General features: G+C 48.8%; 1 protein-coding gene across 4 annotated transcripts in view; it reads left to right on the top strand.

The window, feature by feature from the left end:
* LOC111082036 (optomotor-blind protein) overlaps positions 1–27,883 on the top strand; it is a 65,065-nt gene that overhangs the window by 11,108 nt on the left and 26,074 nt on the right. For 2 of the 4 annotated variants that reach the window (XM_041594527.1, XM_041594526.1), the window contains exons 2-3: positions 15,290–15,403; positions 15,498–15,651. In XM_041594527.1, coding sequence (XP_041450461.1) covers positions 15,290–15,403; positions 15,498–15,651 — 268 coding nt within the window. Of the gene's footprint in view, positions 1–15,289; positions 15,404–15,497; positions 15,661–27,883 lie in introns of all 4 variants that reach the window. The other 2 variants (XM_041594525.1, XM_041594524.1) reach the window with 1 other exon arrangement.

Here is a 27,883-nt window from a genome sequence, read left to right as displayed (position 1 = left end):
AAACAAAAGTTTCAGTCAGTCGCCTCTCTGCCTCTGCCTCTCTCTCTCTCTCTCTCTCTATCTCTCTCTCTCACACTCTCTCCCATTTTGTGGGTGGCAGCACATGTAATGCAGAAAACGAAAAAGTTTTACTCCTGCTGCCTTGCCTGCTGCTGCAACTCTGCTGCTGCCGCTGCTGCTGCCTGCATCGTGTTAATTGAGTGTGAAGTTGGGCTTTTGTTGGTGCTGTTGATTTTAATTGTTAAGCAACAAAGGCGCGAAATATGTTTTAGCTGCTTGTGCCAATTTGGCTTTTAATTAAGCTTCTCCAAAAAAAAAAGGAAAAAACAAAACAAACACAAAAAAAAACAACAAACAAAAAACAGACATATGTATAAAACCAGACACACACACACACAAGCAGACAACAGAGCAAAAACAAGCTTACTTTTGTGGTTGGGCGAACGAGGATTTTGATACCCTTGGCAGATCGTTTGCTCGATGGAAATTCTTGTGTTTACTGGTATTTTCACTGCTAGCCTAGACTAAGTAAAGCTACGTACATATATCTCCTTTCGTTGCTGCTTGCAAATGTCTGACCAAAAGCCATCATACCCTCTGCATATTCTTCAGCAGGGTATGAAAAAGCTCTGGCAGCAGCAGCAGCCAGCAGCGGCTGTGGCCGAGAGTGGCTTGCGTGCAAGTGCCAGCAAAGTGTTGATTTCATTAAAAGCAATTGCAACAGCAACTACAGCAGCAACACCAGCAGCAGCAGCAGCAAAGTCAAAGTCGTACACTCTCTGCCCTCGCCCCCCCCTCTCTCTCTCTCTCTCTCTCTGAAGCACGGCTCTCCCACTGATACCCCCTCTCTGCAGTACGCCTCTGCCGCTGCTTCTGCCTGCTCTTGTTTTTGGTGTGATCGTGTGTTGACTGCATTTAATTGTTGTGCGCGCCGCCGTCGCTGCCTCGTTCTCTCGTTCGTTGTCACTTTGAGTTAACAACTCGATTACACGCTGCTTGCAACTGCAACTGCAACCGCACTGTCGGTGCTGGTGCCGCTGCTGCTGCTGTTGCCACCGCCGCCGGCCATGTGCAATTTTTTGAATTATTAATGAATCTCAGCCAACGGCCACAATAAAACAGAGGAAACCCAGAGAGAGAAAGAGAGGTAAATTAAAGACCCGCTGCGCTGGACCGAAGCAAGGAATACCCTTGCAGGGGCTTGGGCAATGCCACTACCATGTTATACAATCAACCGCTAGCCCAGGAAGCTTGTTTCACCTTTAAGTTTTATGGACTATCTAACTTCCACAGAATAAAAGTTTTACCCGTCTAAATTAATACTATTCAGAAACATTCTGAACTCTTAGGCAGGGAGTCTGATTACTGCAGCCTAAATACCCTGAATATCCTACGGAAGGGTATGCGCAGAGGCAGCGATTCCAGAGAGCTGGAGCGTAAGAGGGGCAGTGGACCAGAGCAAGTGCTGTGTACAGCAGCAGCCGGATCGTGTTAATAAAAAACAATTAATATTAAGTGTATGTTTAGTGTGGCTGTTGACGGTGTTGACGGTGTTGCCGATGCTGTTGCTGTTGCTGTCGCTGACAGCGCGCTAATAGTACAAATAATCAACGAGTGCAACGCTGAGAACTCGTTATAGCTGTCTCTCTGTGTGTGTCTGTGTTGGCTCGTCGCGTGTAATTACTTTAAGTTGGTCATAATTTGTCAATAGCTATTTTGTTGCACTGCCAATTGCCGAGAGCAGTCGTCAACAGTCAACATTCAGCGACGACGACAACAGCCGACAATCACAGTGCCCCCAACAAAAACAAAAGCTACAGCTACAGCAGCTACAGCAGCAACAGCGGAAGTGCAAGTGTGCAATCGTGTGTGGGGCAGGAGAGGTGAAGGGAGGGCGGGGAGGGGGGGGGGCCTGTGGGGCTATGTTCACAGAAAGTGGAACAGGTTAGGTGCGAGGCTTAGTGCTTATTTGGAAAAGCATTTCCCATCTACCATCGTCAGTGAGTGGTGATTGATTGGCAATCGGATTGGATTTTACTTGTGCCGGGCGGTGACTGCGTTACTCGCTGGCAGCTAAAGTTGTTCGCTGGGCTACTCGCTGCTGCACTTAGCTGCACTGCAGTTACTGCGTGGACTTTTTCTACTCGTCACTCGCAATTCGCTACTCGCACATTTATTTAACGTTAATGAAGTATGTAATTGAGATTAATGAATGGCAGGCGCTACAAAACCTAGTTCCTATTTGAGAAGTATTTCCCTTTTATAATCCCTTCCGCTTTCCGTACTCGTTCTCGCTCTGCTGCCCAAATCCCTCTCGCTAAACCTGTTCCCCACCCATGGCCGGCGCCTAAGAAGGCTCGGCGGCCTCCGCTGAAAATCCCCACACAAAAGCGGATAGAGAGAGAGAGAGCCAGAAGTAGCCGCCGCAACGGCATTCCCTTCAGGCCAAAAAAAAATACAAATCCACAAAGGACCGAGGGCCGATTGTTGCTCGTCTCCTCAGCTGCTAACCCACTGTGTCAGGAGAGGGATTTCAGTGCCGAAGCAACCCTGTTTGTTTTCTGTTTTTGTCTGGCCGAGCCGATCGATCGTTCAATGGGAATGGCCCTCGGAGCGCCAGGTAAGCCACAGCCACAGCCACATCCTCATCCCCCTGTCGGTGTCTGTTGCTCTCCTTCTTCTTGTGAACTCTTCTTTTCATCTGTTTGTTTTCTGTGTCCCTTTTCTGCTTTCCTCTGATCTTTGCCCTCGCCACACTGCCACTTGTCCAATGTCGTTTGTATCTGCATTTTATTATCATCCTGAGCCGCTGGGCTTTTGGGGATCGGATCGAAGCTTCTTTCGCTTTCTTCTCTCTCTCTCTCCTGCTTTTCCTCTCATTTCCTTTTTGGCTGACCGCTCCCCCTCTTCAGCCTTATCTTGCCGCTCAATCAGCTGTTGCCTAAGCAAAGCTTTCGGTTTGAAGTCAAGCTTTTGCAAAGCTCCCACTATGGCTACGCAAACCCCTTTCTTTTTGGGCCACGTCTCTGTCCCTGTGCCTGTCCCTGTTTGTGTCTCAGGGCCCTTTTCGGAACTGACGAAAGGTAAACATACCACAAATTGGACAGTGGAACACATGTTTGGCGCGTTAAATGCTCGAGCGTGTTATTTATAACGTTTTTTATATGCGCTCAAGAGCCCTCGCTCTCCCATCTTGGCCAAGAGACTCTTGGCTCCTACTCTTTCTCCTCCTTCTTTTGGCCTCTGCCCACTGCCGTTTCCACTGCCACTGCCGTTGCTGCTGTAGTTCTTGTTAAGACGCGTGTACCCAGTGCCCCTTCTTGCTGCTGCTGTTGCTGCTGCTGTTGCTGCTGCTGCTGTTGTTGTTTGGTCAACACCTTTTGTAGACTTTGGCTCCAGGCAAGAAAGAGTCCACAGAGAGAGAGATAGAGAAAGAGACACGCACAGAGAGAGAGAAAAGGGAGCAGCGGACAACAGCAAAAAAACGGCAGCAGTTGTAAGTTTCTGTTTATTCCTCATGTTGTGTTCCCTCTGTTCGCTTTTGGGTCGACCGCAGAAATATGCGTATGGGATGCGGGGCCCTGGGTCCTTTTTTGGTCTTATGACAGGCAGCGGTCAGAGCAGAGGCATCGCCGTCGAGTCCTTGAGCACAACTGACGCCAGGCCCATTCACATCCATCGACAGACACGCAATGTCCACGAACTTTGGAAAGCGCCACAAAAGAATTCCCATTCTAGAACGGCGATCGCTATCCAAATGGAAAATGGGAAAAGGTCTTCAAAAAGAGAACGAACCTATGGGGGGAAGCTTTGGTGAAAGAACGGCAATTGAAGGAGCCTAGAAACGGATGAAAGTTGTTTCAAGATCCTTGGGTTCTTGACTCCGCAGAATGAGAAGGTCGAGCGCGTTCTTTGAGCTTCGGCTGAAAACAAAAAAACGAATTGGAAATCCATCTTGTAACCTCTTCAGAGGCTAAGGTCTTTAAGCAAATTCCTTCGACAGCAGCATGCGATTCAAAGATCATGGCTACCAAATCTCTGACTGGGGGAACGAACACAGCCCCAAGCAGCCAAGCAGCCAAGCAACCAAGCAGCCAAGCCAGCAGGGAGGAAGTCCCAGCAAACAAACAGTCGGCGAACAGGTGAACAGGTGAACAGATCCACACTGAGAGATTCTCCTTGGGGGATTTTCGGGATTCGGCTTATGTGTTGGCTTATCAGAGCAGAGCCCAGCAGTTGGAGTAGGAGGCGGTTTCTGCGAATCGTGTTGATTTGATTTATTAAAAACCCACAAATGAAAAACAATAAAACAAAGGAAACCAAACCAACCATAAAGGAAGCTATGGCGTAGCGTTCGGGTAACGAACCATTAAATACCCAACAAAAGAGTTGCTAAAAATGGGTAAAAATATTATAAGTGATGGCAGGATGGCAGCTATCTTTTGTAAATGTAATTTTGTGATGTGAAGTTGGTTCTGGTTCTGGTTCAGGTTATGTTCTGAGGCAAAGTGCTGTTCAATATTGTGGATACCCGGCTGCCACACAGGGTACTCGAGTGTCCGAATGTTGGAATGTCCGAATGTGAATTCGAATTTATCGCTGTTCGATCATAAATAAGAATTATATAAACATGCGTTGTGCTCCGGCACTCTGAACCACCCATGAATGGAGGCAGCGCAGCAGTCGCAGCCTGAACCTGGACCTGGGCCCACAGGCAGTCAGGCGCAGGGCAGGCCCCCTCCTTACCTTCTCGTCTCATCTCGACTGGTCGATCGTGTGTAAGTGCTGCTTGCCTCTGACTCTGACTCTGTGACTGTGGGCTGAAACAAGTTGCAGTCTTGTTGTCGATGATGAGAATGGAAGAGTGGTTTGCTTGCTTTGGTTTTGGGCTTTGGCTTGGCTTGGATTGGAGTGTTCGCCGTGTGTGGGACACACATTAGAAATGCCTGATCCGAATTGAGGCGATCCTCTGTTCCTGTTCCTCCTATTCTCCTGGCCCTATCCTGCCCCGTTCTGTCCTGTTCCGTCCCATCCCATCCCAATCTGTTGTCTGTTGTCTGTTGGCCGCATGTTGGTGATGTTAACAACATTTAAACGCAGCTCGTTTAGAATCTGATTGTTTGTCCTCTCCCCGTGCCCTGCCCTGCCCTGTACAGGCAGGCGATCGATCGCTCGCCATTGAGAACTGGCTGCTTCGCCTAGGCCTCGTTACGTGCCTTCTTCGCCTTGTTGACTCTGAGGATTTATGAGTGTCTGACGTGTGTGATGACTGTTATTAGCCGCGGCCACGTCCACGTCCACATCCACATTCACATCCCAGTTCCAGTCGCAGTCGCAGTACCAGTCGCAGTCCCAGCTCCAGTCACTGCCGATCGCTTTAAACGGATGTGCGGATGTGTGCGTCAACATGGCCATCACTGTACTGGCCCCCCCACCCATCCATACCTCACGAATCATGACGATGATGATGATGATGATCATCATCGTCCTGGTCGCCACCGCGACAGAGGTGCCAGCGGAGTAGTCAAGGATCTCTGTCTTCTCTCTGGCTTCTCCCTCCCTCTCTCTCTCTCTCTCCCTGTCTGTAGTTCACTGTGTGTGGATCTCTAAAGCAAACAGAAACGCGTTAATGGCGCCTTCCACCATAATTTAGACATTAAACGTGGGCGCTGGGGGGGCGTGTCGGGTCTCGGTTTTGGCCCTCGTTTTATTTGTATTTATATTTTCAGTTGGCTGATGCGATTACTCACTGTACTACCCAGCAAGGCGAATGGAGAGGTTGCTTTGGCCAGTAAATAAAATCCATAAAATATTTTAAGTGTACCATAGTGCCATAGATTCAACTAAGTCGATTCATACGTCCCTCGACATTAGGATACTTAGGATACGTTCAACTGCTAAGCCCCACAAGGAGAAAGAGAAAGAGAGAGAAAGGGATATCCCCTGATATCCATATCGACTCTATATCGACTTTCGTCTGTGATATGCTCTGACTTTGGTATTCTCGTAATTTGACATCTTTAAGAGAGCCTGACAAAAACCTAATAAAATCCATTTCGGTTGAGTTGGCTCCACTTTTATTCAATAGCCATTGACCACTCCAGTTGCCACTCCCTCCCCTGAAGCACGCTCCTTGGCTGCCCACCCCCCTACACTTTTCTGGAGATTCATCTTGAGAACATCTTTCTTTAGATTTCGTTCGCTTTGAGCTCACTTGAGCACTAAATGCGCATAAATTACTTACACTTTGGCGGGCAAACATTGACAAGAGAAGCCACGCCCACGCCCACTCCCACAGCCACAGCCACCCTGCTATAGCGCCAGTGAAACACTCAACCAACCCACCCACCCATCCATCCATTCCACACCACTCCAAGCAAACCAACGAACTGCAAAACATTTGACGCACAATTTAATTAAAAATAAGACAAACTGTCCCGTTCATCCCCCTCTCTCTCTCTTTACCACCCCCAAGAACCACCCATTCCCCCGACAGGCCCCACCAGAAAAAACTCTATTTAAAAGTTGTCCATAAATAATTTAACACCAAACTCTGGGCCTCGTCCCGTGGATGCTATTGGATGGCATCCCCTCCTGCTGGCTGGCCACCCCTGCCGCCAACTGTCACTGCTCCTGCCACTTGGGGCAAGCGCTTTGCCAATGGTTGCATCTTGACCAAAGAACTTGAGACCGTCGCTGGCTCTGAGAGGCACAGCCACTCAATGGGTTAAGGACCTAATTGAGTTTGAAGACATTCCGAAGGATACAAACCCTTGTGTGTATTGGCAATATTTGTAATATAAAAAGTTTAACTGGGCTTTTCTTTGGAATTCTTTCAGAAGAACAGGACATAAATAAATGGATTTAATTGCTGAGAACTAAGAACTAAACTTATGAACTAAAAACAAGTATCACTTTGACAACCTCTCTTGTGGTTTCTTTTGCTAATGCTTAGCGACACTGGGAGAGAGAGAGAACTAATTGCGAATCACAAAAACAGAAAAGTTGGACAGTTCGTTGGAAATATGTCAAAAATCGGGTATCATATGATGGGGTTATCCGTTTTAATATTCAGCTCCAGTTAATTGGGGGAAAAACGAGTGAAGAAAATCAGCGGACAAAAATAATTACCATCATTTAAATCAATTTGCATAAATGGAACTCAGTTTTTATATAAATTCGTTTGAACATTTACTTGCGTTCGTTCTTTTTGTTATTATTAATAAGTATTTCGCTCGGGTATGCGTTGCATGTGCATCAAATTGAATGGCAAATGAAATAAAAATTGCTGATAAATTGTTGCGGCTTGTTTATTGTAATTCGTTGTTGCTGCTTTTTTCTGCCTTTGATTATTGTGCGAAAAGTCACACAGAGCGCAGGGCCAGCGGCTTGCATATTAAAAAGTAAATGCGAGACCCATGCCAGGCCCAGACCCACGAGTCCCGCGAGCGGGTTAAGCGGCAGAGGAAACGGCGAATTATTAATAAATGAATGTAAATGAGCGACAAGTAGCAGCAAAACAAAACAAAAACGTGTCCACAAAAAGACACACAGCCACACATGTAAATTGTGCCAGCAAAAATACACACAAATACATACATATATGTATATGTACATGTAGGTATGCTTATCTGACGAATCAAAATCAAAATTAAGCATGAAAAATATTCAGAAATTCTGAACGATCCTCCCGCTATGCATGCAAATCGTGGGGCGGCAGCAGCAGCAGCAGCCAGCAGCCGGTGACGGCGTGACAAGTGTGTTGGAATTGGAATGGTGCCGACCCGACGCTCTTTCAGTGTCCATAAAATTTGCCAATCGCATTGCAACCATAAAATGATCACCCTTTCCTTTGGTTATTAAATTTTGGAACACTGTCACTGTGGAAAATGCCATCGAAATACTAACAGGAAAATAAAAGGAAATTTTATATTTTATGGGATTTTATTTGGAGAAAGAAAGGTAATTATGGCAATGACGAGTGAACATTTGCTGTATTGTACGTATTGACACACAGTTTTGGGCGCCAAGGGAGAAGAGAGCTTTACCGCCCGGGGGCGGGGGTGTGAAGAGCTGAGAGATGGGCGGTCTACTAGCCAGCGTGAAAGAATGAAACAGAAACACAAGCGAACAAACAGGGGAATTAAGCAAAGCAAAGCAAAGCACAAAGCAAATAAAAATAACAAAAGCAAATCGCGCAAAATGCCAGCACACACACAGAGAGAGCAGAGAGAGAGAGAGCGAAACACAATCACATGCGGGGGTGTAGGCCATCTCGCTCTGGCCCAGGCACAGGCCCAAGCCCAGGCCCAATGGAATGAGCATCGTGCAAATGGGACAGCAACAGCCGAAAGAGCACGAAAGAAGCATACCTCTGGCAGGTGGGTGAGAGGGAGGAGAGCGGCGGAGAGGATTGCACATATGCATGGTTATAACTTTTGAGCGGGGGGGCTGTGTGCACAAGAGGGGGACTGTGCTTGTGCATATGCCCGTGTGTGTGTGTGTGTCTATGTCAATTGATCGAAAATGATGGCGACGCGACGTCAACCAAAATGTTTTTTTTTTTGCCAAAAAAAAATGGCGCAAATTTGTGTGTTTGTGTAAAGGTAAAGGTATGGGGGTGTGAGTGAGAGTGTGTCCGCAATTATGAGCAATTATGAGGAACGACAGAAGAGGGACAGAGCAGTGAGAGAGAGAGAGAGAGAGACGAAACAAATGCAAAGGAATACAAAAATATATGACAATAAAAACAATGTGGAGGGGCGGGAGGTTTATGTTTGTACAGGTTTAAGTTTTGGGAAACTCTTGTGAGGGGTGGGAGAGAAGTAGAAATTCAGGCATAGCACATAGGAGAACGCGTTCCCCGGGGAGAAACCTCCCATCCTATCTGTCATGCGATGGGAAAGATTATTCCCATATTTATTCCGCAAAAAATATGAACATATATCCATACAAATAAGCCATAAATAAATAATAAATATAATAATAATAATACAAATAAACCATAAAATGATACTGAATGATGCTTCTCATCATCTGTAGAAAAAGAAAAGCCTGGTACTTGATGACTATATCGTTTGTGTGGTTCTCAAAACCTCCAATATCGATCGTCTCTTGTTTACACTTAAAATGTTTGAATCGCTCGAGCAACTCTAGCGAGCAACACTGCAGCCACCTCTAATAGCTAGGAAGCAAAGCCATAATTATCAGGCACGCTGCTGTCATCGTTTCGTTCCCCCTCAGACAGCAGCCACAGCTATAGCCACAGCCACAAATGCCACATAAATGAACACCCAAAGTCGAGGAGTCAACCGAGACCGAATATTCAAAACATAACCCCGATGAACCCCCCAAACCTCCCAGTACCCAGTACCCAGTGCCAGTACCCAGTGCCCCACTCCCGGAGTATGTCTCCCTGCCCTGCCCTGTCGTCTTATCTGCGTGACAACTGCATTTCAATTCATAACAATTAAGTTGAACAACAAGCGGATCACAGCAGAGCAGAGCACGGAGCAGAGCCTGGAGCGGAGCGGCAATTGTAAATGGAAGTGGAATCTGTTTGGTGGCTTGGGGTACCGATTGGGGTACGGATTGGGGTATTCTAATCGTTGACAAGGTCATTGGGTTCAGCTCGTATATTTTGTGCGGAAGAGAGTTGGATGGGTATGGAGAGGCGAGGCGGGAGAGTTATCATGCCCGCCCGATGACAGTGCCACAAATCTCTAATCTATGGGCCCTTGCCGATAAGGAGGGCCAAGACTTGCCCGAATACTTGGCTCCTAGGGAGAGAGAAAGACACATACCTTACCCGATTGCTGCTCCCAACGGATCATCTCTGTGGCATTACTTAAGATATTGTTCGGGGGGGCATACTCGGCGTTCGGCGTTCGGCGTTCGTCGTTCGGCTTCGCTTCGTTTCGTTTCGTCATTCGTTTCGCTCGTTTCACGCTGCCAAATGAAGCGATCAAATCATCTCGTAATTACACTCGATTTAATTTCTTTGATTTATTCATTGCTCGAAGTACTATCGATAGGAAGCGATAGTTTTCCTCACTCCCTCACTCCTTCTCTGGTCTGATCTGATCTGATGTGTTGTTGATCCTTTTGTTTGCCCCTTGGTCAGGGCGCCTTCGCATGTTTGTCTGGGCCATGGCCATGCTTAATGACATGGCCATTCATTTTGGGCCACAACGAGTTCCACTGCCACTTTCGAGAGAGTGGGCGTTCCCACTAACTGACAGCCCGAAACACACAAAGGAGGCTCTCAAAGGAGAAACGGAGAGGTTGGACGAGCAGTTTACGAGGACCGAGGACTGAGGACCCGAGGACTTGGGCCAGTTGTTATGCCTTCATAAATTGTTTTATTATTATATAGACTTGATATATTGCATATCCAGTCTGGCCTGTGCCTCTGCCTGTGCCTCTGTCTGTCAGTTTATTGGTTTAACTAATTTGGCCCCGATCCTCTCAATCTTCTTTTCTGCCGCTGTCCCTCCTACTCTCCACTCTCCTACTCTCCTACTCTCCTACTGCATGCATACAATATACAATATGTATATCTCCTCTTTTCTGTAGGGGTAATTAACGTTTATGATGCAGCTGCCTGGAAGTTTCCCATTGTCCTTTTTGCAGTCAAGAGAGAGAGAGAGAGAGAGAGAGAGAGAGAGACAGAGCTCCTCCACTGTGTGTGCTGTGTGCTGTGCGCCACAAATTTGTCAAATATCCATCTACAAGTTATTCTCCATCTCCCATCTCCGTATTCGTATTCGTATTCGTATCCGTGTATCCGTATCCACTGCCATCTCCGTTTCCCCATTTGCCAGGCTCGTGTAAAATGCAACACAAAAATTCAGGAAGCAACCGGGAAGCCAATAATTTGCATGCAATTGTCATTCAATAAAATTCAAATTAAATGCAATCGAAATGTCCCCAAAATATATGTACGGACGGACAGACAGACAGACAGACAGACAGCTGTTCCTCCTTCTAGGCAAATGATGTAAGCCTGCTGAATATGCACCCATATCCACTTCCATTTCCATGTCCATTTCCATGTCCCAGAGATCCTCCACAGATCTGGCCAAATGTGTTGACAAACTTGGCCAAAGATTAAAGCGGTTGGCTTCCTCCAGCGACACAAACAACAACAACAACAAAAACGACAAAAAGTCGACAACAATTTTGTTGTCACAAAGGCGAACTGTCAACAGCAGCGGCAGCAGCGGCGACAGCGGCAGCAGAAGAGGGGGGCCCCAACCCCTAGCCCTTACATTTTTGGTTCCTTTTCGGTCAAGAGAACTGCAGGTGCTACTTTAATCCCCGCGCCTTGTTGACAAAGACAACGAATGCGTTTTGCAAGCCCCTGGACCTGGACTGGCGATGGACAGAACCCACAGACAGGGGGGGACTGACGGACGGACAGTTAAGGACCGATCGACCTCTGTTTGGTTTCTGTTTGTTGTGTCGGTGCCTCTGCTGTCCCTCTGTTTGTCCCTCTTCTGTTAATACCCCATACCCCGTACCCATTCCCATTCCCATTCCCATTCCAACATCCAATTCCGAACATCAACGCGCGATCATCATCGCGGCGATGATCAGCTGTGGCGCGCTGTTGACATTGCCATTGCCATTGCCTGCATCTCCTCTCGTGTGTTTCCGAGTCGGGCTGCTGTCGTTTGATTGACTATCAGATAATGCATTGACGCTTCTAAGGCAGACCCTGCCCTGTCCTGCCCTGTCCTGCCCTGTCCTGCCCTGTACAGGGCACACACTCGCATCGAGTGGAGGGCGCACAGGTGCGTTAATAGACGCCGTTTAGCCCCCGGTCACGATAACAGGGGAAGAGCAAGGCAGGGCACACACACACACACAACGACTGAGATGTCACCACCTGCAGCTCTCCTCCGATGCAATCTGCTAATCGATTACATGGCCACCGAAAAAGACCCAAAGAGCTCACTGACTGACTGACTGACTGACTGACCTTTCCTGTCCATGTCCCGTACAGCTCAATTCTCAGCTGCTGACGACTGTCTATTGATTCGGACACACTTTTTGGGAGTTCATCTTTCATCAGTCGATGATCTATTCGTTAAGGGGAGGGGATCTAGGCTCTGGGCTGATCTATCCTGTTTTGTCATCTGGTTCTGGTTTCATTTTCCATGTGAATTTCCATTTATTTCTGCTCTGACTTCTGCCTCTGCCTCTAATCAATGGTCAACGCATTTTCCCCTGTTCTGTGTCCCCTCTTTGCCACTTTGCCGCTCCAAGGGCGGCTCTTCCACTCGTCTTTGCTGCCTGTTTGTGCCACTGTGCGAGCGTTCCTGAACGAGCGAATAAACTGGGGAAGAGAACAAAACCCAATTACAACTCAATCGGCGAGAATTTTATTTTCATTGCCACTGTGGGCAGCGGGAAGCGGGCAGCAGGCAGCGGCGGGGGCCCCGGCTAATTGATTAGCCATTAACCCCAATAGTGATGAGTGCACCAGCGAGGGCCAGGGACACTGAAGGACAACTGAGCGACACCTTTTCACACACACACAAACACAAGAACAGAGAGAGAGAGAGAGAGAGGGAGGGGGACAAACGCACTGGCTTAATTAGGCTTAATTATGGCCTCATGGAATCCATTCTGCACTCCACTCCACCCCAGGATTGAGTGGTAGGCAGGGAGGGGGCTGTGGGGTGTGTCCCTGCTTGATGGAGGGGAAATTGAATTAGCCGCAGTCGCGTTCCCGTTCATATAGTAAGTGTGTGTGTGTTTGTGTGTGTGGGACCCCCAGAAGAAGCTGCAAAACAAACATCCCTCTGGTCAAAAGGTGCAAGTTTTACACGTAACGATTTGCACGAACCTGAATCTCAGCCCCAAGAGCTCTGCGCCAGCCCAGAGAGAGCGGGAGCCTTCAGCAGCAGCCAAAGCAGCAGCTGAAGATGGAGCTGATGCTGGATGCTGATGGTGAAGCTAAAGCCTGAGCAGAAGCAACGAGGCTCCAACACAAACGAGAGCAAATCGTTTTGTTGTCGAGCACAGAGCACAAGGTGGCGGGGGCGTGGGACGGGGACGGGGTAGGAGTAGGGGGAGGAGGATCGCACATTTGGCGCAGTCGCCGAACGCTCCCAGCCCCCAAAAGCCACAGCCAGAGATATTTTGTGCGCGTGTGGTGGGCCCAGGCATAGGCCCAGGACTGGCTCTGGCTCTGACTCTGTCTTTGGCTCTGTCTTTGGCTCCATTTGGCTTCGTTTCGCTTGGGGCTGTGGCGCGACTTGGCGACTTGGCCCGGTCTGGCCCAAAACCCGGGCCCGGCCATAACAAGCTGCCAACAACTGGCGCCAAGTGCTCAATAATGTTAACGAGCTATTCAGTTAAGACAACACACAAAAACAAAAACAAAAGCAACAAAACGCGCAACAGCAACAAAAAAAGAAACACAAAACGAAACACACGAAAAAAAAACCAAACCCAAAAGAGAGGGAGGGGGGGGGGGGCGGGATCGAAGCTTTAAATACCCTTGAAGAAAGCCACCCAAAAAAAATATTTAAAAAAAATATAGAACATACCTCCTTGAAGTTTAGTTCCTGCTCGAAGGTGGGTGGGCTATACGATACGGAGTGCCAGCTGCATATCCAGACATAGATATGGAATATATACAATATATATAGATATATATATGTATATTGGCTAGTCTAGGGACTCCTCGTTCTCCCCTTTGTGGATGTATCCCACGCGGGTGAGAGTATCCGCCAGCAGAAGAGAACCCAAGCACAGCCAAAGCCCTGGCTGGCAGACAGACGTGCCTTGGTTCCTTGGCAAATAAAAAATAATTTGCAGTCGAAAAAGGCAGACGAGAGGCAGGCCACAGTCCCCAGTTCCCCAGTTCCCTGTCCCGTGTCCGCTGTCCCCCCAGCCCCAAGTCAGAGAGTCCAGAGAGTAAGAAAGAGAGGGGCAGCGAGCAGCAGCAGCAGCAGCGAGACTTCTTCTCTAAATAGAAACATCCTCTGACTGGGCCCTCCCCGCCCGTTTGCTTCCGATCCCCATCCCGCTCCTCGACTCCAGCTCCAGTCAGTCAGTCAGTCCGTCAGTCCGTCAGTCAAGTCGGACATCAGTCAGCAGCTTGTTAGCCGCTCTCGCCCTGGCTCTGGCTCTGACTCTGACTCTGACTCTCCGGCTCTCTGGCTCGCCTTTCCTTGGTTTTTTTTTGTTCCTCTTTTTATCAAAAATGCAGTCGCAGCTGATGATGATCTGTGAACATGAACAAGACGTTCGTTAAATTTGATTCATGAGGCGAAGACGAGGCGCTTGGACCTGAGCCACAGCCATAGCCAGAGCCAGAGCCTCAGACGTGGACGTGGACGTGTATCTGGACCTGGGGACGAGGCGCAGGCGCAGCGATTGAGTGATTGCTACTTAAAGTTATAATTTTCATATTTATATGTGTGTGTATTGAGGGTGCAGCAGCAGCAGAGGCAGGAGAAGGAGGATGGCTCCGACTCTGGGTCCCTTTTTGGGTGGATGTGGCTGGCCTGCCCTGACTGCCTGCCTGTGTGGGTTCCCTCCTGGGCTGGGGCCATGTAATTTTCGAGTTTGCACATTGCCACCAACATGGCTAATCAACCCGGCCAAGACCAGGGCCCAGAGCCCAGAGCGCTCTCTCTCTCTCTCTCTCTCTCTCTCTCACTGTCTGTCTCTCTGGCTTTGGCCAATTTGAATTCGAGTTGCAAGGCAAGTCGGGGCAGAGGCAGAGGCAGTGGCGGAGTCGAAACAATTTGTGGCTTGGCGCCACTTGATAACCTGGCCCCGACTGGTCGACGTTTTGGGTTTGTTTGCTTTAGCCAGGGACTTGGAGCCGCCGACTGGCGGAGTCTTGGAGTTACTCCGAATCTGGCTTTGGCTTTGGCTCTGGCTGTGGCTTTGATAATGATGATGATGATGATTGTGTGTGTGTGTGTGTGGTTAGCGAGGGGTACAGATGGGAGGGTCAGGGCACTGGGGACTGGGGACTGGTCCTGATCTTGCCCGGCGGTGGGCCCCTGAGAACCAAACCGAAACCAAGCCAAACAGAACCGAAAGCATCAAACCGAACCCAACCAACCAAGCAAGCAAGCAACCGTTGCAGCATTTAGGCTTTATATGCCGCACTGATTAATGTTTTATTTGATTACCAGTCCCCCCCCCCTGCACCACACCGTACCACACTCCGTACCACACACGGTACCACACTCCGTACCACACTCCACCACCGAGTTCGGACTCCTAATCTAATCCCCCATTTTCGCTTGTTCGTTCGCAGACAAATGTTCCCGCAAATGAAATTTCGTGTTTCGGGACTGGACGCCAAGGCTAAATACATCTTGCTACTGGATATCGTTGCGGCGGACGATTATCGTTATAAGTTTCATAATAGGTAAGTCTGGGAAAGGATCATCCTCCTGCCGCCCGCCAATGGAATTTAATAATTTTGTCGGTCTTTCGTTTCCGTCTCACCCCCTCTGTTGCAGCCGCTGGATGGTGGCCGGCAAGGCGGATCCGGAGATGCCAAAACGCATGTATATCCATCCAGATTCGCCCACAACGGGTGAGCAATGGATGCAGAAAGTTGTTTCCTTTCACAAATTAAAATTGACCAACAATATTAGTGATAAACATGGATTTGTAAGTACTGTACGTCTTCTTTGTTTACCGCATTAGTTATCTAAGCTATTATTAATACCACCATTAATACCAATATCAATACCAACCCAGAACGATTGCGCGACCTCAATGGTTAGAAACAATTTTTGTTTTTTGGTTTTGTTTTGTTTATTTGCCGCATTCCTTTCGCTTTTATCGCTTTTTTCGGGGTAAGTTCGGAGTTAGTTCGGAGTGATTTTCATATGTAATTTTTAGGAAAAGAACAGAAATAATATGCAGTGTTATTTGCATATTACTTTCTTTGAGCTATTGAACATACTGAAATGAATTTCGGAGTTAATTTGGATTTTCTTCCAGTTATTAAATTCGGTGTTTCGAAAGTAATTCGAAATAAATTCGGAGTAAATTCGGAGTAAATTCGGAGTAAATTCGGAGTCATTAAAATGTAGTTGTACGAAAAATTTCACTCCTTTTGGGAGATAAATCCAAATTTAATGTATCCCATGGATCCCATGGATCCCATGAATCTCGTAGATGGGAAGATTCGTATGATTCGCGCAAAAAAGGAAAAGGAAATGGCTCTAATCTAATCTAATGTCTGCCTGCCTTTACATCTGCGCGATTCGGCGTGTCATTTCGGAGTTATTCAAAGGCGAAGACCCAACTGATCCCCTGATCCGCTGATCCAATCGAGCAGCGAACATCAAAGCAAACTTTATCTGCATAAATATACCCGTATACCCCCCTCCCCCCTTGCGGCTGTGTGTTGGGCGGCACCTAACACTCGGCAACCGACTGGCTTGGGCCTCCACTTTAAATGCGAGAGCGAGAGCCAGAGCATCCTCCTCCTGCTGCCGCCGTTCGCTCCATTTGCAATCTGTCAGCGGTGGCCACTTGCCCATCTGGGCAGCCCCCAAACCCCCACGCCGACCACCTCCCCTTCGTTCTTATCAACGTAAATTTGCATGGCATCCGCGATGCGACGCTACTCGGAGCCCCCAGTTGCAGTCGCAGTCGCAGTCCGGGCCTGCACTTTGAAGTATTCTGCAGCCAAGCGCCGCGCTTATCTAAAACTTCTCACACGCATGGAGGAGAGCAGGAGAAGGAGGTGGAGGACCACGCCAAGTCGTTGGATAAGCCCCTGGATAGGGGTTGAAGTGGTGGGCGCCAAGCAAATTGTCGGTGGACTTTTCATTTGATGGCCGCGCGCTTCCAAGGCCGCTTTTGACTTTGTAGTTGTGCCGACGCCGATCGCGTAAATTTCATCAACTGCTGGGCAAATTTTCATTTTTATTGATCAGACCCCAGAGAGTCGTAGAGTCCCGGGGCCCCGGGGGTTGGGGCTGGGGCTGGAGCCCACCCGTTGTGACTCGTTTTGCCTACGATGTGATGATCATGCAACTTGGGGAGGGGATGATGATGATGATGATCATCATCATGATGATGGGACAACGCTGGCGGGCGCCATGCAGCTTTTTTTTTTTTGTCATGTCTGTGGTGTGCTCCGCCTTCTCTCTCTCTCTCTGTGCTGTGCTTTTCCTCGCTCTCCAGTCTCTGTCTCTTCTCTCCCTCTCTCTCTCTCTCTTCTCTTTCTCTGTTTTGCATGCCAAGTCATAAATCGCACAGCGAACAAGGGCTCCGATCTGCTGGTTCCGTGGGTTCCCCGTAGTCCCTGTAGTCCCCGTAGTCCCCGTAGTCCCCCCTGTGTGCGTGGGCCTCTGCTAAGTAGCCTGTGTTGGCCATTAATTTCGCTTAGTTCAAACGCCCAAAACGCCGACGCTGCGTGTGGTGCCTGTGTTGGTACCCCCGTGGCCCCCCTCCAACCCCAGCCAATGTGCTGGCACAGGAGGATGTGGGGGGGCCACAGCTGTGCAGGCTCTCAAAAGCGTTATAATCATATAATAACCATGTGATAGAGAACTGGAGAATCAAAGTCTATAATTTAACACTTTTTGCGGTCAGAGAGGGGTCAGCTCGAGCTCGCGCTCGAGCTCGCGCTCGCTGGCTGCGTGTCAAAACAACAGAAAGTCGTCGATTCTAGAGCCCCATAAAACCCATAATTGTGACAAGAAATACGACGACTGCGACTGCGACTGCGACTACGGCAACGAGAACGAGAACGACTATGAGTGCACCCCACACACAAATGAGTGCCTGGGAATGTACTCGTGTTGTGGATACCCTAGAAGGGGATATGCGAAGGGGCAGGGGGCAGGAGTCTGGCTGCCTGTCTGCCTGTCTGCTAGGATCGAGATCCCCATAGATCCTGCCACGCCGTTCTGTTAGGGTATTCTGCGCTGCGGCTCTACCCGCGCCGGACATTCCTTTCTGTTTGTCGCGCCACTTGCGTATCTTGCCCCAAAGCGGTACGGAAACGGAAGACGGAATCGGCTTTTTCTAGTACATTGAAATGCACTTAGTGCGGCTAAAAACGCGCGCGCGGTTTTAAACGCCCCCTTTTTGTAGCGGTCGGTCGTTGGGCCTCCCTCTCTCCCTCTCACCCTCTCACCCTCTCACCATGTCTCTTTTTCTGTTTCTCGCTGCTTGAGTGTGCGTGTTAGGCGGCCATGTTGCGGGCAAAGCAACCCCCTAATGCGGTTTAATGATGAACCAGCCCGAAAAGGGGTGGGCCCTCCTCCTCCTCCTGCTCCTTCCCCGACAAACAAAAAGGCAGAGGCCAGAGGCCACAGGACAGAGCGAGGCGGCTCGGCTCGGCTCAGCTCAGCTCGGCTGTGGCAGCAAGGTGTTGCCCAATGCGTTTAATTGTTGCAACTGAAGTTCGGGACTCTTTTTGCCAATTAGCTGAATGACAACCCTGTCCCACACACAGCCCAGCAAAGGAGAGTGGGAGTGGCAGTGGCAGTGGCAGTGGCAGTGGAAGCGGGAGGGGGGGGGGAGTGCTTAGTGAGGCAGAATGTACTCTTCTTTGTGGGTTGAGAGGGGGGAATTGGGGCCGTGGCCGGGGCCCGTCTGCTGCCATTAGTTTCATCATAGTTCAAAGCATAGTTGGCCATCTTCTGTGACCATTGAGGCATGCCCAAGTGGTCTCGAGCAGCAGCAGCAGCAACGTCCCAGCAGCAGCAGCAGCAACCCCAGCAGCAGACGAAGCGAAAAAAATTCCAAATGGGTTGACAAAATAAAGTGAAGTGGAGTTCAGTTCAGTTCCCGTTTCCGGACTCGAGACTTCGGGACTCCGGGACTCAGAACTGAACTCTGGACCCCTTCCCGGACGCAAATCAAATTAATTGAAGCACATGTCGTCTCTTTCTCCTCTCCCTCTCCCTCGCCCTCTCGCTCTGCGTGTGTGTCCTGCTGGCAAGCCTTTTCGGGTTCGTCCTCTTAACCTTCCTCATCCCCAGCCCTAGCCTCATCCTCCATCTCATCCTTTTAGACATTGTCATCCTGCCCTGGATGGTCGGGTTCTCTGGTTTTCTCTGGTTCTCTCTGGTGGTTTTCTTGAAACAATTCGCTTAGAAAATCAAAGGCGGCCCGCTCCTTTCTGTTGCACGTGTGTCCGTCCGTCCGTCTGTCTGTCCATGTGGGTTATGGGATATGGCCAATTTGTCTGCGATAGTCGCTCGCTCGTCGCTGGCTCGTCGCAGTCTCTGCTCTCTGGTCTGTGTCCTGCTTCAGGTAGTTTTGTGTTCCCTTTTGGTTCGGTTCGGTTTGGTCCTAGGTGTTGCTTAAAATACCATTTGAAAGGCTCTTTTGAAGTTGACAGCGCCAGCTCGCCCTCCCCAATCTTGGCTCGTGTGAGAGAGGCTTTTAAATCGAAAATGAAAGGGGATTCAGTCCGCAGTGCCTCCCGTCCTCCCATTAAGCAGCCCAACCAATTGGGTTAAATTAAATCTGTGCACTCTCCAAGACATTATGCAGCCAGAAACGAACCTTCTAGGTGGCTCCCTACCACCTCCATTGGGCGGGCTCATTTCAGTTCTTTTTGGAACGGAAAAGTGCATTGGAAGGGTGCTTGGGGGTGCTGCTGCTGCTGCAACCCTTACAGGAAGCACCTCCAACCCCTGAGCCATTAATGAGGATGCTCGCCCATAGGCATATCCCTGCCTGATGATGATGTTGCTGCTGCTGTTGCTGCTGTTGCAACCACAAATGCCGTCTGGTACCGCACAATTTCCCGTTCCCCGTTCACCGTTCACCGTTCGCCTTTTGTGCCCATAAATGTCTGATTTCTTATCTAATGCCTAATGCCATCAATTGCGGCGCTGCGGCGCTCGCTATCTCCCGCCCATATCATGAGGCACGCACTCAGACCATGCACCCCGCTCCCATAGCCATACCCCTAGCCATACCCACACCAAGACCCAGACATACATCATGGCATCAACGGCGAACCGTTGCCCAAAGATCCCAGAGAGAGGTACATAGATGGAAGTGGGAGATGCGAGATGCCTGATGCCTGATGGGAGATGGAGGAGTGCAAAGGGTATCAATGGCTGCGACGGCTGACTGGCCTGGCCTGGCCTGGTCTGGCCTGGCTATCAGTTGCGATCAACTTTCCGTTGGATAGATTAAGCCTTCTGCTGCTGCCGTGGCTGCTGCTGCTGCTGTTGATTCCGAGTGAAAGGAGCCACCTATGGATCGGATACTGGGACACATGCGTATGGATATGGAGGCATGCGACATGCGGCCTGCGGCAGGAGAGCCAGGCAAAAGTTTTTGCAACAGCTGTGGATGCTGTGGCTCTGCTCTCTACTCTCTACTCTCTACCCTACCCCGTTCTGGGATCGGATCGGATCGCTCTCTCTTTCTCTTGCTGGAAGGGGAAGTGGAACTCGTCTGGGTACGCAATTTCAGATGCTCCGCGCAGACCCAGACCCAGTCCAGACCCATCAATCATTCCCACTGATGGAAGCCACACGCAATTTGCTCGAGGGCGTAACTCAGAATGGAGATGGAGGATGGGGGAAATAAATGGCGACTTGGGGAGTATGAAAATTCTGTGATTGAAAAGCATTTTCCCCTTGTCTGATCATCGCTGGAAATTCCACTGATTTACGAGATGATTCCTGTGTGGGTAACTTCCAATCACTTTCAGATTCTTCAGCAGATTCATGGATGCAGTTCACTGGGCAGCTGGATCAGCTGAGGCAAGTTCCAAGTTTGATAATATTTAAGAGGAGATTTATGGCAATGTCTGAGGGATGGTTGGTTTCCTCTGAGAGCAACTCTTTCCCTACGCTCCACGCTCTCCACGATTTCCATTTGCCCGTCCGTTTCCGTTTATCTGGGAAAGCTGGACAAGTGTTGAACTCAATTGCCGACCGTCCGTTACAAGCAGATAAAGCCAAATGCCGCCGAGAACACAACACACAAACCAAATTCAGCCACAAATTCTGGAACGCAACGAAGTGACGACTGCCGTGCCCCCAGGAAGACACCTCCCCTGGGGGTGGGCCCTCGGGGGGCATTAGCATATTACTCCTGGATTTCGGTTCGGATTCAGATCGCAGTTAAGGGCCTAACGTGACCAGCGGCACTTACCGAAAACCAAACGAAAACCAGACGACGGGTCAGAGTTCCCTTTTTTTTTTTTTTTGTTTTTTTCTCTTGTTTCTGTTTTCTGTTTTTTCTGTTTTCTGTTTGTATTTTGTCAACCCGCTTAGGCGCTTACAAATTTTTGGAGGAACATTTAGTTTTGCCTTTTGGCTGATTCTGTGTGCGGCAGGGCAGGAGAGGAGAGTTCAGTGTAGTGTGGTTCGGGGGGAATGGTGGGAGGGGCGTCGAAACTAATTAACATATTTAATGTTTTTGGCACGTTTGACTCTGGGGCCCAGCCCACAGAACCTTGAACTGGGTCCGCGTGGAGAGAGGAGAGAGGAGAAGGGCCTGGCGCCAGGCCTAGTTAAAATCTAATAAAAACCTGAGCATGCCTCATAAATTTCCAGTGTGGAAAACAGCCCCTGCCACTGCCACTGCCGCACTCTGCCACACTGCCGCACTCTGCCACGGAGGGGGTTGTTTGAGCGCCTAATGGCGAACGCGCTTTTATGTTAAATTAAACCCAAGATCCGTCCCATGTCCCATGTCCTCGCACTCGTACTCGTACTCGTCCTGCGACTCTGGCCTCAGCCCTGCTCGGGTGGTGGCGGTGGTGGTGGCTTGAATGTTGTACGTGGAGCCAGCCGTTGACGTTGACGAGGTGGCAAGTACGTTGTCGCTGAGGTGCGACAAAATATCGCAAATAAAAATTCCATTTTGTGTTTTGGAATTTTTTAATATTCAAATGAAGTCTCGAGACCAAATAACAAACTGAAAACAGAAACAGAAACACAGAAACACAGAAACAGAAATAAAAAAAGCAAAAGCCAGGAGCCGGGCAGGAGGGGCTGAGAGCGAGAGAGAGAGAGAAAATTTGCATGGCAGTCTACGGACTTTCCCGGGGCTACATTTCAGCTGACATTCCTGAGCGATGCTTGGGTGGTTCTGCGGCGTCTGGGGGGGTCTGTGGGGTCTGTGGGGAGTCTAGAACTGAAACTGGGCGCGCGCACTTAAAGTCGCTTTAAGGAGGGATTTTTGGTGCAACTGTGGCAGGTCACTTCAATGGAGATATATTCCCTATTTCAGCTTAAAATCCCTAAAGGATTCCCCTACCTTTGGGTGCCTTTCTTCGGACTCATTAGCAGCCGGGCACAAAGCGGAGAAGTCAGGCCTCAGGCTCAGGATCTCAATGGCAGATAATCCCCTTGATGATTAGTTGCTGCCGCGCCCTGAAGCCCTGACGCCCTGACGACTGCACACTAGAGATGGGATCGTATCGGATCGCATCTCTTTCGAATGGGATCGAATCAGATGGGAACGAACCGCAGAAATAAGATCATCCTGCGAATGAGGTCCTGGCTAATGTACTTAAATGCGCTTGACTCGCTCCGAGCACTGAGCTCCGAGCGCTGAGCTGCGGATCAGCGATGGGAATCTCAATCTCCCTCCTGAGGTGACTCCTAAGAACCGCCGAACCCAAAGGAAAAGGCGCATCCACTCGTCTGGCTTTGGGTTTTGTTCTCTCTTGGATATCGGAACAACATAATTAACTAGACCCACGCCCACTCGCTCGAACCATTCCATTGCCTTCCCTTCCATTCCCTTCCATTCTTCATTCTCCTTTATTTCTCCTTTATCCTTATGTGCGGTTTTGTCATCTCTCTTCTCTCTCTGCCTGCATATTTTTTGTGTTTTTTTGTGTGTTTTTTTTTTGGGGCAGATTGCTCATACGCCGCATTTGACGCTGACTGCATTCCGCGTGGGGCGTCTCCTGTGGTGCAGCAACCACAGAGCCAATCTCTCAGGGATCTCTGTCCCTGTGGCTCTGTGTCTCTGCGTCTCCTCTCCTGTGCTCATGTCTAAACAAATGCTTAGAAATGAAAGCAGAACGACGACAGCTGAAGACAAATTTATGATGGGAGAGGACAATGCCGCAACGCACACATGCTGCGTGTCCTGTCTCCTGCCCTCTGCTGTGTGTGTGTGCGTGTGGAGCGATTAAGCGTCTTTCATCTCGATTCGTCGTTGTCAGGATACAACACAACAAATCCAAGTGAGCAGCGCCAGCTGCTGCTGCCTCTTGCTGCTCTGCCCTCAGTAAAAGCAAAAGAAAATCCTATTGTTTGGCCATTGTTGCCAAAAAGGAGATCATACACAAGTGGGCCATGCAGAAGGGTGCCCGTTCCGCCCCACCACCACCCCGCGCCCCCTCTGCCCTGAAGCTGTGCCTCGAGTGTGGGGAGTCTGGCGTCTGCCTGGGGTAGAAGATGAGCAACAACTGATGGCAGCAGAGTTTCCATTAGGCCAAGGCAAATAGACAAGCTTGACTTGGATTTCCACAGCGGTGAGGTGGTGGATGGAGGGTGGCTGCGATGCGATGCCATGTAACGGAAGTGCAATAAATATTTGCCCATCAAATAGATTTCTAAACGCGACTATCCAGACACTCCACTCCACTCGCCTCGCCTCGCCTCGCCTCGCCTCGCCTCGCTGCTACCCCTCTTTGATCGCGTGCGTATGGGGAGTACCCTACCCGCTCCCTGCCTGTCTCTCTCTCTCTCTCGAGGGTCTCTGTGCATCTGTTCATCTGTTTCTTTGCTGGTGCAGGGTATGTGTGGCTTCGATCTGGCCTTCTCTTCAGTTTTCGTTGTTTCTTTGTTTGCCCGGCCCAAGCGCCACTTGTCTTGGCTCGTATCGGACTCTGTTGGCTGCTGTCTGCTGTCTTCTCTCTTCTGTCTTCCGTCTTATCTGCCTGATTGCTGACTGCTGCCTAAGTCTTAGGTGACAGTTAAACACCTCAAATATGCTACCACATTTTGTAAATTTCTATTGGTATTCAAATGTTTGCCCCCAACTCAGCTCTCCTCCAGTCTGCAGTCTGCAGTCAGCAGTCTCCGTCTCCAGTCTCTCTCATCTTTCATCTCACATCTCAATCTGAATCTCTGTGGCTATCTCTCTCGTTTCTGTTTCTGCTTCGGCTTCTGTTTGTGTTTGCCTTTGTTTCTATTTGAATTTAAGATATTTGTTCATTCGCAAAGATGTTTGACTAGTCTGCAGCAGCATTCCATTCCATTCCCCTCTCTCTCTCACTCTCTCTCTTTGGGCCACTTGCAACACTCGGAATGAGGCAAACGGAAGTGGTCTCTGATGTGGCGCCTGCCACTAATCTCGGATGTCACTTGCTCTTCTACCCAAGATATACGGCGAATCTTTCCAGCAAACATACACAGAATATTATTTATTTCACGATTCTCGTTGGGGTTTCTTCAATGTTGCCCCCCCTCCCGAGAGCCTCTGCGGACTGCATACGGAATATATTTTTTAGTCGTTTCATTCAATATTCATTTGCTGTTGAATCTTGTATGCCATTCATTTTTCCTATGAGATGTACAAATTCGTAATTATTTATATTTTTTTGCTGATTTAATTTTGATATATTATCCCTTTATTATCCCCCTCGTTTCCCCCTTTTGGACTTATTTTGTTGCTTCCTTGCCATATCTTTCCCCTTGCTTCCTCCTTGCCCAGTGGCTCGTGGATCTATCAATGTTTCGTCTCATCTTTCCCGTTCCTTTATCTAGTCAGGAGTCCCTATTTCCGTTCCGATTTTGCTCACATTTGATCTCATTCTCTCTCGCCCGTTCACTTGCTGCTCTTCTCTTCTTTTCTCTCTCTTTATACAGCAACAGCAGATATAATCGTATATCTATTCTATCTTTTCTGTTGTCTTTGGCGTCACTCTCCAGCACGTTGCACAAATCTCCTCCTGTTGATATTTACTCAGTCTCCAAGTTAGCCCAGACCCAGACAGGCAGACAGGCAGACAGACAGCTCCAGTGGTCTTAAGTCTCTAGTCTTCTCTCCATCGCTTTCTTTATCTCTTTCTCTCTGTATCTCTGTATCCCTTGCTTTCTGTTCTGTTCTGTTCTGTTTGTACACCTCCGGGGCTTATCTCTGCTGGGGCTCTGTCTTTGTCTTTGTCTTTGTCGCAAAGGCCTGTGCCGTTCGGTGGATTTTTGGCTTTTGGTTTGGCTTCTGGGCAAATAGCCAGAGTGAAAGTCATTAACCAGATGTCACCTGTTGTCTTCCCCCACTCCACTTCACCCCCTTTCCCGCCTCGTTCTAATGCTGTTTGACACTTTTATGGATCTCGTGGACACAGTGAATGCGTTTCGCTTTTTGATTCAATTACAAGCAGATTGTATGCCAGCAATTATGGCCACAACTTTAGCTGGCAACAACACCCAGCAACAACCATGAGAACACGGTGCACGGGTGGCACGGGGGGCACGGGTGGCACACGCAAATTCTGTGTTGTCTCTCATTAACGGCTGCCTTTGTCATAGATTGATAGTTGCTGGGGATAGTAGTTGTTGGGGATGGTGATTGGGGGGGGGATACATATAGTCGTAGTCTATGTACACGGTTCTTGCGTGTTGACAACAAAGTTGTCTCTGTCAAAGCGTCAATCACTGGGAAAATCTATTTCTATTTCTATTTTCATTTGCATTTCCATTTCTACTTCTCGTTTGCTTTTCCTTCTGGAATAAATTCAGTTACTATTTGCATAAAGAGAGAGAGTGGAGACAGAGAGAGAGAGAGAGAGAGAGATTGAATCCATCCACTCATAAAAGGGAAATATATATTGTACATACATATAATTAGAGACAGGGCAGAACAGATACAGAGAAGAGTGGAGAGAAGAGAAGAGAAGAGGAGAGGAGAAGGCACAAAACTATTAGTGCGATAATTAATTGAATTAATCGATGTCTATGTCGATGTCGATGTCGAACGGAGGAGGAGGCTAGCAGATCGGCAAGCAGAACGTATTCTTTATAATAATTTCTCCCGGGGTCACTCCACTCAACTCATCAATAACAATGCCCGGCAGCAATTAGTCCACTTCTCCAGTCCGAGAGTTTCCATTTCCCTCCCCCCCCCCATTCACCATTCCCATTCCCATTCTCGATCCACCCTACCTGCGAGCTGCGTCGCAGTCTCTACATGAAGATGTAGATGAATGGGCCCCATATCCATATTTTGTACCAATATATCTATGGCTTTACCTTTGCCCATAATAGCTATTTACTTATACCGTTTTGCGGATCGAGGGCGTTGCACAGTAGGCGTGGCCGGCCCGTGGTGGCAGGGGATAACAGAGATAATAGGCCTCGTCTCGTCTTATTATCGACAGCGCCGTGTGGCGCAGTTTCTCCGCTCGAGTGCAGCTGATCAGTGGAAAAGGCAAACAAAAACACACACAAAAAAATAAATACGTTACAGCCAATATGCCATACATACATACATACAATATACATACATATGTAAATTTATAGATCGGTTAATGTTTCACTTGGAAAATGGAAAAGCCTTTAATTGGGTGTAAAATTCCCATATGTAAATTGCCTTGCAGGATTCCTTTCCTTTTAGTTGCAAGAACTGCAAGAAATTATTTTATTTATTTATTTGGCATATTGTTTTTCTCGCTCTGTAGCCAACATATGGGAAAGCTGTAGTCGCGTTGGTATGTTAACAAGAAAAGCGCATGAAATGGCCCACCCGCCCACTTAGACCGCCTACTCTTTTGTGCTTTCCATTGCTGCTGAGTGCGGAGTGCGGAGTGCTGAGTGCTGCTGCTGCTGCTGCTGCTGCTGCTACCAGATACCCCCCGCAGCAACAATGTGGCACATTGCACATGCAACTCAGGCAGTCAAGCGCCGCTCGTCATAATTACCCCAAAAAAAAAGAAAGAAAGAAAAACGAGAAGAAAAATATACAGCAACAGCAACAGAAACAGAAAAATATTAATGAATTATTTGGAAAAACAAGCGGCAGGCCACGCAACGGCAGGGAGGGGAAGAGTGTAGTGTACTGGGTAGGGGATGACAGAGGGGAATGGAAAATTAGGCATTTAATTGTCTCGGCCATGGCTTTCTCTCTCTCTTGCTCTGTGTGTTGGCACTCTCCCGGAGATGGCTGAAATGGCAGCTGACAGGCGTCACGTTGGAAAACCAACAAAAATTTAACTACCAAACGATTGTGAGGCGGAGGAGGTGGAGGTGGCCCAGCACATGCAACGCCTGCCACTGCCACTGCCAGTGCCCCTCTCCTCTCTTCTCTCTCCTGTCTAGATGGGACCTGGCGCCAGTCGATGACGAAGGAGAGCCCACAAAATGGGCGCAACGTGGCCAACCACCAAAAAAAAACAACAACAACAACAAAAAAAAGAAAGAAACCAAAAATAAAACAGAACCCAAAAGAACCCGAAGAGTCGAGTCGAGTCGATGAGGAATAAAAATTAGTATGCGTCTGGCAACTTCATTTTTTCGATGATTTATTAAATGAAAAATTTTCAGTCCGCGATGGTGGGAGGGAGGGAGGGATGGATGGAAGGGGGCTGTAGAGGATCCTGCCGGAGAAAAACATTTCTACACGCGTCTCATTATTAAATGAAATTATACTTTTTATTGTAGATTATTAATAATTTGTGACACGTAGCCAACCGCCGGATCCAACCGACCGATCCATTGGCCATCATTCCAATGAAATCGACCAGTTAGTGGCGCGCCAGAGGCGACTCATGGTCGGGCCACCCCACCCCATCCCATCCCCCCCTTACATTTTTCGGTGATTCCCGACGGGCTCGAGGAGTAGCCCGATTCCGAACCTGAATCACGCAATCCTCGAAAATGTTTTTCACCCACCGATTCGATCATTGCTAAAAATAAATAAAATCACAATGACAAATACGAGTTGT

The sequence above is a fragment of the Drosophila obscura genome, unplaced genomic scaffold (genome assembly GCF_018151105.1).
Source record: "Drosophila obscura isolate BZ-5 IFL unplaced genomic scaffold, ASM1815110v1 contig_29, whole genome shotgun sequence".
Classification (NCBI taxonomy): Eukaryota; Metazoa; Arthropoda; class Insecta; order Diptera; family Drosophilidae; genus Drosophila; species Drosophila obscura.
The sequence above is the reverse complement of the archived record's forward strand: the minus strand, read 5'-3'. Positions and strand labels throughout refer to the sequence as shown.